Source organism: Hyla sarda, chromosome 7, assembly GCF_029499605.1.
Source record: "Hyla sarda isolate aHylSar1 chromosome 7, aHylSar1.hap1, whole genome shotgun sequence".
NCBI lineage: Eukaryota > Metazoa > Chordata > Amphibia > Anura > Hylidae > Hyla > Hyla sarda.
Window position 1 is genome coordinate 97,332,834 of NC_079195.1, and position 14,368 is coordinate 97,347,201.

At 41.4% G+C, this 14,368-nt stretch overlaps 1 protein-coding gene across 7 annotated transcripts in view; it reads left to right on the forward strand.

The window, feature by feature from the left end:
* LOC130282156 (interferon-induced protein with tetratricopeptide repeats 5-like) overlaps nucleotides 1-14,368 on the forward strand; it is a 54,518-nt gene that overhangs the window by 11,628 nt on the left and 28,522 nt on the right. Inside the window, exons 3-6 of one of the 7 annotated variants that reach the window (XM_056530117.1) lie at nucleotides 399-485; nucleotides 614-660; nucleotides 4,811-4,896; nucleotides 14,091-14,207. In XM_056530117.1, the coding sequence (XP_056386092.1) occupies nucleotides 14,203-14,207 (5 nt within the window). In that variant the 5' untranslated portion in view covers nucleotides 399-485; nucleotides 614-660; nucleotides 4,811-4,896; nucleotides 14,091-14,202. Of the gene's footprint in view, nucleotides 1-393; nucleotides 486-613; nucleotides 661-4,752; nucleotides 4,897-6,765; nucleotides 6,787-13,556; nucleotides 13,782-14,090; nucleotides 14,208-14,368 lie in introns of those variants that run through there. The other 6 variants (XM_056530116.1, XM_056530118.1, XM_056530119.1 and 3 more) reach the window with 6 other exon arrangements.

The following is a 14,368-nucleotide window of genomic DNA, read 5'->3' on the forward strand; positions in this document are numbered from 1 at the left end:
TTTATCTACAGACCCATATTCCTTGTCTGTAACTCCACTTCACTTAGATATAGGGGGGTCCGCCCACTCAATTTGCATATTCATTGTCTGTGACTCCACTAGGAAGGGGAGTCACAGACAATGAATATGAAAATTTAGTGTATGGAGCTCCGCCCCCTGTGCGTGATTCACTGATTTTAGCAGAGGATCTTCTGGGGGCATATCTCAGGACCTACTGGACATATTTAACCCCTTAAGGACCAAGCCAATTTTAACCTTAAGGACCAGGCCAATTTTATTCTTGCGTTTTCGTTTTTTCCTCCTCGCCTTCTAAAATCCATAACTCTATTATATTTTTATCTGCAGACCCATATAAGGGCTTGTTTTCTGCATGACCAATTGTACTTTTCACAGCGTAGAGACAGCACCGGCACAGCTGCGGCAACACCCTATTTGTTCTATGAGCTCTCACGCGACCAAATGCTGGGAAAGCAGAGAGTGATGAGGTAATGCCGTCCATGACAGACCGGGTGCTCAATCCTCTAAAAGTATACAAAGTGGAATCCGGGAAGAGAAAAGAAATAAGGAGGCACTCACGGTTTTGTCGGGGTGACAGCAGGCTTCTTTATTTCAGGTGCGGCGTGCGATCATCGGCGTGGGACGCCAGACCAGTGCAGACAGGTAGTGACAAATGTTTCACGCCCCTTCTGGGCGTTTCTTCAGACTCACCTTCCTCCTGCTTCACGCACAGGTAAATAGTCCACCCAGCGTGACGTCAGGGGGAAGGGTTATTGTCTTGATGTGAAATAAAACCACAAATTTTAAAAACAAGACAACTGTATGCAAAAATCAAACATGAGAAGCAACGTAATGATGTTTATAAAAATACACTAAGATCAAGGCGGTCATTCAAGCCCAAGTTACCTTGAGCATTGAGTTCGAGGATAAGTCTCGCCTCTCGCTGCAACAGGGTTTTAAACCGGTCCATGCCTTCCTTTTGATTAACCCTTTCTATACCTAAAAAGGTAAGGCAGGAAGCATCACTGGAATGGCAGGTTACAATATGCTCAATCAACCTAGGGCTACCATGTCCTGTTTTTATGGAATGCACATGTTCCCTAAATCTAATATTAAGGGCTCTTTTAGTGCACCCTATATAAAACCTCTTGCAGGGGCAGAGTATTGCATAAATAACAAAATTAGTCCGACAGCAAATTACATCCTTGAACCTGATATTTTTACCTCCAATATTTATCGTTTTCTCTGGATTGATGAAACTACACCAGTTACAAGAATTACAGCGATAGTTTCCTGGGGATAAAGTTCTGTTCAACCAGTTCTTGTCTTGTTTTTTTGTCTCAAATTTACTTTGAACTAATTCGTTTTTCAGATTCCTGGTTTTACGGAACGCTATCAAGGGTTTATTTTTAGTAATATCCCTTAAAATAGTGTCGTTCTGCACCAAGAACCAGTTATCACAAATGATTTTCTTAATTCTTTCAGCCATCGGGCTGAATTGAAAAGAAAAAGTAAAGGGAGGAGATTTCTCCTTTCTGTGATCACTGTGTTTCTTGTTGTAAAACTTTTGTCCTTTCAGAAGGTCACTTCTTTTTTGTTTAGAAGCTCTTTCTAGAGCCTGGTTTAGGATAGGTTCTGGATAACCTCTAATTAATAGGCGTTTTTTCAAGTCCATTGCCTGCAACAAAAAATCTTCGTCGCTGCTATTAACTCTTTTTAAGCGCAAGAACTGTCCATATGGGACAGCTTTTTTTACGTGTATGGGGTGGTAGGACCCATAATGCAGCAACGAGTTGCAGGCAGTGGGCTTGCGATAGCCCTTCGTTTTTAGGCTATTATTCTCTAAGTTAATCAATACGTCCAAGAATTCTAATTCTCTGCCACCTACTTTGCTAGTAAATTTCAAATTCATGTCATTGGATGCGTTCAGTTCAGACACGAAGTCCGCAAAAGCGGACTCCGTGTCTGTCCATACAATGAACACGTCATCCACGAAACGTCTATAGCATGCTATCGACTTCAAATGTTTATTTTTACCGGAAAATATGTATTTTTTCTCAAACATAGCTACAAACAGGTTAGCCAGTGTGCACGCCACTGGCGTACCCATAGCTACGCCTCCCGTCTGTGTGAACCATTGTTCACCAAATTTAAAGGAGTTGTTTGATAAAATAAATTCAAGGGATTCACAGATGAAGTCGATGCATGCCTCACTCTTATCAGACGATAATAATAAATTTCGTACAACCTCTACTGCTAAATTTTCCTCCTCGCCTTCTAAAATCCATAACTCTATTATATTTTTATCTGCAGACCCATATAAGGGCTTGTTTTCTGCATGACCAATTGTACTTTGTAATGAAACCTCTAATTTTACCATAAAATGTACGGCGAACCCCCCAAAAAAAATTTTAGGGAGGAAATTTTAATGAAAAACACAATTTTGCACATTTTGGGGGGTTTTGTTTTCACACTGTACACTTTACGGTAAAAATGACATGTGTTCTTTATTCTGTGGGTCACTACGATTAAAATGATACCCATGGCTAGATACTTTTATATTTTTGTACCGCTTAAAAAAAATCTAAAACTTTTTGTACAAAATCAGTAATCTAAAATCGCCCTATTTTGACCACCTATAACTTTTTCATTTTTCCGTATATAGGGCGGTATGAGGGCTCATTTTTTGCGCCGTCATCTGTACTTTTTTTTGATACCACATTATTTTTTAATAAAATGTGACAAAAAAGAAGCATTTTTGGACTTTTAAATTTTCTTACGTTTACGACATTCACTGTACGGGATCATCAACACTATATTTTGATAGTTGAGACATTTACGCATGCGGCGATACCAAATATATTTATTTAAAAAAATGTTCACGCTTTTTGGGGGTAAAATGGGAAAAACTGACAATTTTAATTTTTATTGGGGGAGGGGATTTTTCCCTTTTTTTTTACTTTTTCTTTTTACATGTTTCAACTTCTTTTTTTTACACTTTTTATGTCCCCATAGGGGACTATCTATAGCAACCATTTGATTGCTAATGCTGTTCAGTGCTATGCATAGGACACAGCACTGATCAGTATTATCGGTGATCTTCTGCTCTGGTCTGCTCGATCTCAGACCAGAGCAGAAGACCCCGGGAGACGGCCGGAGCCAGGTGAGGGGACCTCCGACAGCCATGCTGGATGATCGGATCGCCGAGGCAGCGCTGCGGGCGATCGATCATCCATTTAAAGTACCGCACTGCCGCAGATGCCGTGATCTGTATTGATCACGGCATCTGAGGGGTTAATGACGGGCATCCGCGTGATCGCGGATGTCGGCCATTACTGGCAGGTCCGTTCCATTGCTCGCGGTCATACACAGGACGTAAATGTACGTCCTGGTGCGCGAAGTCCCACCAAACCAGGATGTACATTTACGTCCGTGGTCGTTAAGGGGTAAGTGACCCCTCGTTGGACTCCTGTTCTCCAGTGTATTGGTTTAGTGTGGGTAAACAGGCTGAGAGTTTTCCTTTAAATCAGTATGTAGTATATTTTTTTCTTCCTTTCTGCTGGGGATGTATTATAATCCTTCTGCTTGATAATGTTGCCAACTAGTGGATTTCTTGTTACATGGCATTTTGTGACATCCAGTTGAATTTATAGTCATGTGGGGCCTGAACATTGAGCATTAATGCTGTTCTGAGTTTATTAAAGGGTTTCAATTAATTAGACAGATTATGAGCGGTGTGGAAATCTAAAAAAAACGACTTGTCGAAGGCACTAAACAGGAGCACAATCTACCGTCTATCGTCCCTCATGACAGTACCCACAATAACTTGAACCAAAATTAAAGTAAATAAGGTTTTATTAATAGAAACTTAATAGGCAGACCTAAAAATACTTTAACCCCTTAAAGCGAACCCATCAGATCCAACAAAAAATTATTTTTTTAATATATCTCTCAGTACCTAATCCTGACCATGTACATCTAATTTTTATGTGTCTAGCACCTTTATTTTTTTTATTACACTTTTAATTTAGCTCACTAGTCTGAATTCCTCTCAAAGGGAGGGGGCGTGACCTCACAGTGCAGGTCTCCGCCCCCTCCCTCAGTATACTGTCTGCTCACATCTCCCCTAGCATTAGCAAAACTACAACTCCCAGCTTGTCCTCACTGACAGTTGCGGGACACAAGCTGACAGTGGGAGGATTTTTCCTCCAGCTGTGAGCCCTGCGCTCACAGCTGTCAATCAAGGAAGTGTGTCCATGACATAGGTGATGACGCAAGCAAGCAGGCAGAGTGGGCAGTTTGACTGGCTTTTTCAGTATGAACTACTGCTAATTTTCTAATGAAAGCAATTGCAAAACCTATTGGTTTTGCATGCTTTACAGCATATCAAACGTTTTTGTATCTGACAGTGCCCATTTAAGGACTTGGCCAATTTTAGTTTTTGCACTTACATTTTTTCCTCTTTGCCCTATAACAGCCACAACTTTTATTTTTTCATCCACAGACCCATATCAGGGCTTTTTTTTCCAGAACAAATTATACTTTGTAATGACAACTTTAATGTAACCTTTACCACCTTGTGGTCAAACGTTTAAACAATTTACCATACAGAATAAATTATGTTTTACTTTAATAGTTCAGACAATCACGCACGGGACAATACCTAATATGTATATTATCATGTTTACATGTTTTTTATATGGAAAATGGGAAAGGGGGGGGGGGATTTGAACTTTTAATATTGAAGGGGTTAATGTGTTTTTTAAACCTTTTTTTTTAACTTTTTTTTTAACACTTTATTGGTCCCCATTAGGTTTCTCATACAGAACAAAGCAGCTCTATTGATACCCATACCGTATCTAGTGTGGTGGTCCCCAAAGTTAGAGTAACTACGCTCAGGTAGGGTTTCCCAGGTGGGACAGCACCTAGTTTCCTCTTCTCTACTCTAATTCTACAATGTTAATACATGTTCATATTTAGTAATAATGTATATTTAATATAATGTATAGCGCTTACCTTGTTTAGCGTTGCAGGACCTTCGTTCATTTGACCATGTTAATATCCTCTGTGATATGTTGGAGGACCTTTGGAGGTCCTTGGGTCACTTGTTACCCATAGTCCTTTGTAATGGTGATTGACACAAGTATTGGACCAATTGGCACTAGTCCAGGCCCTGCCCATATAAGGGAGCTGTAGCCAATTATCGCCCTCTTGGGTTGCTGCTCTTGTGGATGCCGGACTAGCAGGACGGATCTGCGCAACTTGCAAAGACATGCTAGGCCTGAAAACCTAACGGCCTCAGCAGAACTTAAACCGTGAGTTCTAAACTACCCCCGCTAAAGCTAAAGTGACTACTGGACCGCATCTAAATCCCCTAAATTGAGTGGAACAGCGCATATTATCCTAAAGACTCTAAATTGCTAAAGTCCCAACCTTTGTTAATCTCCAAAGAAAGCTTGCATGTATAGCAACTGTACCGGTTATGAAGCTTGCATAAAATCTTCAGTAAAAGTTACAACTGTTCCAGCAAACTCTCCGGTTGTGGACATTCCATTATTATCTACCTCCCTATCGCTTTTGGGAAGGGTGGCGCTAGGACAAGCATTACTGAGGAGCCCTCACCCTGGTGTCACGAATAGCAAGGGTTAATAAGTACCCTTTAGTCACCGCACAGCTACATCCCATACCCTACTCCCCCAGGCTATCACAATAATAAATATGTCACACGTCAAAATTAAGCAAAAATACATGACTTTAAAACATACTTTCTAAGGATGTCAATGACAAATTCCCCCCTATGTCTGAGCTATTCTTGCTGTGTCATCTCCTCTAGCGAGGTTGCCACCACCAGTCCCTTGCAACACTATCACAAGTCAACATTACAAGCCTCTTGCACCTGTTTATCAAGCACCAGACACAATTTTAAATGACTTTGCAATTACACATTTTGCTGCTGGTATGCTTTGAGCAGTTATTTTCCTGAATCTTGGATATGGCTTACTACTTCTTTGAAGCCGTAGAAAGGGACTATAACTTGCTGGACTACAACCACCAACATATATTTATTCCACACTCCTGGCATCACATTTTACTCGCAGCCACATATCCTAGTAGTCTGCAATATTCGTCATCCCTCACATTATCACATAGACATAGGAGATTCATTTATCTGGAATCCCATTGGATTATTATAACCAATGCACTGGGTCTGCTTGGATTTGATGGTAGAAATGACCTGAGCTTGTTTGTATACATGTCACATGGGTGGATTTTGTTTGCTGATTGGTTTCTGTTCGTATACTTTCCCTCACACCCCATAAATGTTACCTGTTACCATGACGTTTGAAGAGCCCTAATGAAACGCTGGCCTTTGCGAAATGGCTGTAGCATCCATCAGCTGTACACCTCTATTATTGTTTTTGTCTCCTCCCTGTAATGTGAGTATAAGACTCTATAATAATAATAAAAAAAAAGGTTCTACCGTGGACAGTCAGTGCTATTTCATTTATTGTTGGACATTATTTTACTGAGGACGTATCTTAAGACGAACACGACTATATCTGATTTACAGTATTTCACCTACTCCATACTAAAAGAGAATGAACCCGAGTTGAACAGCTGTGTTGTATTTGGCTGTGCTGGACATTTTTGCCCTTTATATCACTGACTGTGGTGATGTCCCGCCTCAAACAGTGATTGGCTGACATTTTTCTGGTCCCGGGTTTCACGATTTCTGAGAGAAGCAGGGGACCGGATCAGGTAACTGGAGTCACCACTGGAGCGCAGTAGGTGGGTAAAAGTTTATTTTGTTAAAACCTGTTATGTGGCCAAGTGCTGAAAAAATCCTGTTGCTGGATAACTCCTTTAAGTTGTGTGTAATAATGTGATATGACACAGGGAAAAAGTACTGAACTCATGAAGAAAGGGAGGTGCAAAAAGACATGAAAAACCAAGACAACAACTCAAATTTATCAGTAATTAACCCCTTAGGGACCAAGGGCGTAAACTTACGCCCTTGGTCCCGCTCCCGTGATATAACGCGGGGTTACACGGTAACCCCGCATCATATCATGGCGGGCCCGGCGTCATAGTGAAGCCGGGACCCGCCGCTAATAGCGCGCAGCACCGATCGTGGCGCCACAAGCTAATAACCCTTTAGCCATGCGCTCACCCTTTAGCCGCGGCTAAAAGTGAAAGTAAAATGTGCCGGTTAGATCAGAGAGCTGTTCAGGATCGCTGCGGTAAAATCGCGGCATCCCGAACAGCTATACTTCAGGAGGAAGGTCTCTTACCTTGCTTCCTGAAGTCCGATCGCCGATTGAATGATTAAAGCCTGAGATCCAGGCTTGAGCATTCAATCACCGAAAACACTGATTGATGCATTCCTAAGGAGATGCATCAATCATTGTTAAAGATCAGTACATGCAATGTTATAGCCCCTCTAGGGCTTTCAATGATCCCTTCCCCCTAATAAAAGTTTGAATCACCCGGCATTTCCAAGAATAAAAAAAAACAGTGTAAATACAAATAAAAATAAACATATGTGGTATCGCCGAGTGCGGAAATGTCCGAATTATAAAAATATACCGCTTTTTAAACCGCACGTTCAATGGCGTACGCGAAAAAAATTCCAAAGTCCAAAATAGCGTATTTTTGGTCACTTTTTATATCATGAAAAGATTAATGAAAAGCGATCAAAAAGTCCGATCAATGCAAAAATGGTACCGGAAAAAACTTCAGATCACAGCGCAAAAAATTAGCCCTCATAGCACCCTGAACACAGAAAAATAAAAAAGTTATAGGGCTCAGAAAATGACAATTTTAAACGTATACATTTTCATGCATGTATTTATGATTTTTTTTCAGTAATAATACAAAATCAAACCTATAGAAGTAGGGTATCATTTTAACCGTATGGACCTAGAGAATAAAGATAAGGTGTAATTTTTACCGAAAAATGTACTACGTAGAAACGGAAGCCCCTAAAATTTGCAAAATGGCATTTTCTTTTAAATTTTGTCACACAATGATTTTTTTTACCGTTTCGCCGTAGATTTTTGGGTAAAATGACTGATGTCATTACTAGAATTGGTGGCGCAAAAAATAAGCCATCATATAGAATTTTAGGTGAACATTTTAAAGAGTTATGATTTTTTAAAGTTATGGAGGAAAAATTGAAAATGAAAAAACGGAAAAAGCCCCGGTCCTTAAGCGGTTAAAAATCAATCCATGCCTCTAATGGGGACAAAAAACAGTCTCCAGTAAAATTGTAGGTGGCGATATGAATGCTGTAGCTGTCACTATTGGGGACAGGAAGGGTGGGCCTGCGGACTGGTCGTGTGTCCGACCTAGTGACAAAGTATTTTTTACTTTTCTGGAGATCCTTGGCAATTGATGCTCCCAGACAGCAGAAACTTTACTCAATACTCACATAGTCACTCTTCCTGGTCCCGTATAGACTATCTACTGACTTATGCAGACCTATTCGCTCTTGTGGCGGAGTTCATACCATGGTAATCTCTGATCGCTCCCCCATTTCTATCTCTCTGACTGACGCTTTCCCGAAAGGGGCCGATTTCTATTGGCGTTTCCCTGCCTATATGATGAAAGATGATAACTTTGTAGAATCTCTAAAGGGTTGGTGTTCTCTTGGCAAGCACACATGTTTCTGATGCTCCTCTTTATTGGGAGTTGGCAAAATCTGTGCTACGTTGTTTTTTGATTACTTATTAGAGATGTTGCGAATTGTTCACCGGCGAACTTAGCATGTTCGCGTTTGCATCATCGGGCAAACATATGTGAAGCTCGATCCGCCCCCTATACTTTAACATTGCGGTAAACTTTGACCCTGTGAGTCAGAGTCAGCAGACACATTACAGCCAATCAGCAGCTGTCCCTCCCTTCCAGACCCTCCTACCTCCTGCACGGATGCCATTTTACCTTCATTCGGCATGCTGCAGGCTTAGAAAGTGGAGGGACAGAGAAGCTGCTCCTGCTGTATAGGGAAAGCGATAGCTAGGTTGCTGCTAGGTGGTGTATTCAGGGTCCACTTTACTCCTAAAGCACTAGTCTAACATCTGCTTTAAGGACAGCACCCAAAAAGCCCTTTTTAGGGCTCAAATATCAGTCTGTGTGTCTTGCAACAGCTGGAGGCACCCTGGTTGGGAGGGAACCGCTGGTTAAAAGGGGTACTCCAGAATAAACCTTAAGTTCCTTAAAGCAACTAACTACAGTATTAAAAGGGCTATAAGTTTAGTCCATGTGTCTTGCAACAGCTGGAGGCACCCTGGTTGGGAGGGAACCGCTGGTTAAAAGGGGTACTCCAGTGTAAAACTTAATTTCCTTCAAGCAACTAACTACAGTATTAAAAGGGCTATAAGTTCAGTCCGTGTGTCTTGCAACTGCTGGAGGCACCCTGGTTGGGGACCTCTGCTTAAAAGGGGAACTCCGCTGGCAACCATTTTTGCTCATTGTCACACTAGTGAAAATCACATTTGGTGTGACAGTTGTTCAAATAAAAACAAAATATATACCTTTTTTGGCTGTGAAATAAAACCAGTGCTGCCTAAAGGGGGGCTCTAACTATGTGCTGCCTAATATGGGGGAATCTATGTGCTGCCTAAAGGGGGGGGTCTAAATATGTGCTGCCTAAAGGGGGCTCTATGTGCTGCCTAAAGGGAGGCTCTAACTATGTGCTGCCTAATATGGGGGAATCTATGCGCTGCCTAAAGGGGGGGCTCTATGTGCTGCCTAAAGGGGGGCTCTAACTATGTGCTGCCTAACATGGGGGAATCTATGTGCTGCCTAAAGGGGGAATCTAACTATGTTATGCCTAAAGGGGGGATCTAACTATGTGCTGCCTAAAGGGGACTCTATGTGCTGTCTAAAGGGAGGCTCTACCTATGTGCTGCCTAAAGGGGGGCTCTAACTATGTGCTGCCTAATATGGGGGAATCTATGTGCTGCCTAAAGGGGGGATCTAACTATGTGATGCCTAAAGGGGGGCTCTATGTGCTGCCTAAAGGGGGCTAAAGCATGTTATTCCAAAGATTTTAGGAATAATAGGTGATTTATGCCCTTTATGGATTAAAACCAGACTCTGCATCAACTATGTAATTTTCCATGGGAGTTTTGCCATGGATCCCCTCCGGCACGCCACAGTCCAGGTATTAGTCCCCTTGAAACAACTTTTAAATCACTATTGTGGCCAGAAAGAGTCCCTGTGGGTTTTCAAATTCGCCTACCCATTGAAGTCAATGGCGGTTCGCCCGGTTCGCAAACATTTGCGGAAGTTCGTGTTCGCCGTTTCGCGAACCGGAAATTTTATGTTCGCGACATCACTATTGCTTATATGGCCACGGTTAAAAATAAGTCCCTCCACCACTTTCAGGAGGCCAGCAGGACTTTGCAATCTGCCTATACCTAATACATTACACTCCTTCTGTGGCAGCTTGCCAGGCATGGAAGGCAGCAAAAACTACTTTTGACCTCAGGTCAGAATGTTAAAGTTTAGCTTCTTATTCCAGATTCCGGGCGGAGCTATTCCATTTTGGTAACAAGTCTGGTCGCCTCCTGGCATGCCTGGCTAAGGGTCGCAGATCCCCCTCAACACTTTTCTACATGGCATGATAATACAGGGGTGACACACACTGATCCTGGAGTAATAAACTCTCTATTTAGTTCCTATTACAAGTCTCTATCCTCCCCCACAGACATGGCATTGGGTAGGACGTTTCTGGTCTTAGGTATCTCTATATATGAATACGTATATATAATCACAATCAGATTAATAGTGAATATTCTGACTGAGATTATATATACGTATTCATATAAAGAAATACCTAAGACCAGACACTTGAGGACAGTGTCCCCCTTGTACATATTTTATTTGATTCAGGTTATATAGGATACATAACCTTACCACACCAGTACTCATCTGGCAGTCTAAATATATAAATAAATATATATATATATATATATATATATATATATATATATATATATATATATATAAATATATATATATATATATATATATATATATATATATATATATATAGTGTTTTTCCTAGTGCCTTGGTTGAGCTACCCAATCCTGTTCTGGATATGGTCTAGCAATGTCCTAGCTCCAACTAATATAGTCAATGCCGGACGGCCTCAGAATCTCCATAGTGTGCATAGACCCCAACAAGTCACGCAGATATGTAATAGGCATTGTTCCAAGGCATGATCTATTCTAAAAGAACCAGGGATAAAGTTACTGCAAGAATGACTTCTCTCTCCCTTGTTTGTTTGCCTGACACACCTTAGCTGCTTTCAGTTTCCATTCTCTGCTGAATAACATCAGTCTGTTTCTGTTTCTAGTGTCATTGAGCAGTATCATTTCTCTCTTCTCTCCTTCCTCTACTGATACCAGCGAGCAACTTTCCGAGAATTACCTGGCTATAAAAGCATGGACACAGGATCACTCTATTATACTTAGAAAGCTTCTTCTTTATGCAGACTCCATATTACATAGTTGAGAGACTGAATTAATTTAGGTTTTGTCAGAAATATTGTGTATTTCCAATGTTTGACAATCATTTTAGCAGATATTAAAACTGGAAGACTTTTATCCTGTCTTCAAGGGAAAGATCAGAAACAACCACATGTAAAAGGACAAGAATCAGGGTAACAGACAGATGTTAAAATATTGTTCATCAATGAAAAAAGAGAGGACATGATGAGTTTCCACCTGAAGCTTTAGCCTGCTAGTTTGAGGTTATGTGCACTCCAAACAAAGGCAAAAGAAGAAAAACACGGCTAACTTGCCATGATTCTTTATCTATAGTTTCAAAATCCATATACAGTGTGTGAAATAAGTACTGAATACATCACCATTTGTCTCACTAGATATGCTAATGAGATTGCATTTTCACCAGATGTTGAAACCCCACCAACCCAAATAATTGATACTTACAAAGAAACCAAAACAAAGGCATCGATTTTTCCAAGCATTCCAAAAATTATCCTTTTTTAGGAGTAGCAAAAGATTTAGTGTCCAAAAATAGTGAAGAAGAAATATATTTTGTCTGAAAAGCAGAAAAAATGTATCCCTCTTCTTGGGATGATGGGTTGTATGTCTGTAGGCCTGGCTGGAAGTAGCAGAAGCAAGGGTGATAGTGGATTGGTGGTCTTATAGTTGTGAGCATACAGTATGAAGTAGCAGACTGGTTTTACCTGTAGCATCCAGCATATAGCAGGAGGTGGCAGTTGGGTAATAGCCAGTGTTCAGTAGAAGGTGGCAGATTAGTGTTGCTAGTAGTGGCCAGCGTACACTTGCAAACTGGGCAAATTCTTGACAATGGTCTAATCAAGTGACCTTAACCTGGTTGTCCAGGTGGTGGTTGTATAGCTTCTCTTTATAGAACTCCAATTTAACCTCCTTCTCAGAAGTTGGCAAAAATCACACCATTTTGGCTTTATACCGAGGGTGTAAGAGTGTTGCTATTCAGTATTCTTTCCTTTAAGCCTGCACGGGGCAAGCAAGAAAGCATACTCCTAGCCATCCTTGCCAGCTTCTCACAGGGCCCAGCTTGTTTCGCCTCCATCCCATACTGCCAAGATCCTCGTCATCATCAACATCAGTGTCTCCTTATTTAGGTTTCTTGTACCCTATCCTTTCGACAGATCCCATCTCTAAATCCTCCTCCTTAGTTTCCACTTCCTCATCATACTTCTCCTCTACATGACCATCAATACTGCTGACAGCCAGATGTGAACTTCATCCTTCCTTCTTCAATCATCACCATTGACGTTTGCTCCAAAAGGAATATAAGTGGCATTACATCACTAATTCCACTGTTGTCCTTGCTGACAAATCTTGCTGCCTTTTTGAAAGGCCTGAGCAAGCAACAGGTGTCTGACAATGCCTGAGCTGAAAGTCACACTGGCCCTAAAAATCATCTGTCTGCTGCATTGGGAAGTCTGTCACTGCTTTGTGCTGCTGGTACAGGCGGTCCAACATGTGTAATGTAGAATGCCATCATGTTGGAATGTCACAAAGGAGGCGGTGTTCAGGTAGACCAATTTGGCACTGTAGGTCAAGAAGGGCATGTTTAAAAGCATAAGAACAGCTAAACCAAATGCACACTTTCCTGCACATAGTCATTACATCTCTGAGAAAGCTGCAGCTTATCAAAAAACATTTGACAACAAAACTTAGCATGTGTACCATATAGGGAGAGTGTGTTATGCCACCTAGACCAGCCTTTTTACAATGTTTGTGCCATTATCGTCAACCAAGTTTCCCAAAGTCAGATCACGACCAGAGAGCCAGTGTGAAACTTCCTATTGCACACAGGGCGTCAGCTCTTTTGCTGTGTGGCTTTTCTCGCCCACAGTGTGACAGTGTGGCAGGGCTTGATTTTGTACTGATGAAAGGAGAGGGGGGGGGGGGGGAAGGAGGGTAAGATATGCTTTACTCCTTGGGGGAATGCAAGATGTCTGTGGAGAAGGACCTGCATGAGGAGGAGGATAGGCATGTGGATAGGCATGTGGTGTCAGCAGTTAAATCTGTTTGGCATCACCATGGATGTGTCACTGCAATTTCCTGGCCTCATTGCGGTGGAGCCTTGTTCTGTATGATACTGACCCAGTGGGCCATAATATATAAGTATTGGCCCTGGTTACTCCACGTATCTACTGTGGCATGCACTGTTCCCTACACAAACAACTGCATGGAGTGGCCCACCCTCTGACTGGGCAAAACGAAGACGACTTTTTTGGCAAAATAACGGCACCAAGGTATGCACTTCCTGGGCTGGGCACACCCCATTAGTTGCCTGAAGGTCAACTGAAGTGCCAATACTTATGCATTCAGTCGATGCCGGCCACCCTCATAATCTCTGTAGTGTGCGTAGACCCTTATAAGACACACAGATATGTAATAGGCAGTGTTCCTAGATAAAGTTACTTTTAAAGTTACATTTGCTTGTTTGCCTAACATACTGTCGCTGATTTCATTTACCATTATCTGCTGAATGACATCAGTCTGTTTCTAGTGTCATTGAGCAGTATCATTTCACCTGTCTCTCCTCCTTCTACTGATACCAGTGTGCACCTCCTCGAGAATTGCCTGGCTATAAAAGCATGGACACAGGACAACTGTACTATACTTGGAAAGGTACTTCTTCATGTAGACTCGAGGGACACACAATTTGACAGGATGAGGTAACTACTTTTTTGTGTATTTATTCACTGTTGGACATACTAGTAACTTGTGAATGTGTGTCTACTTCTTCAGTTATTATATATGTATGTATATATATATATATATATATATATATATATATATATATATATATATCTTTTCACCAAGCAAACAGAACCAA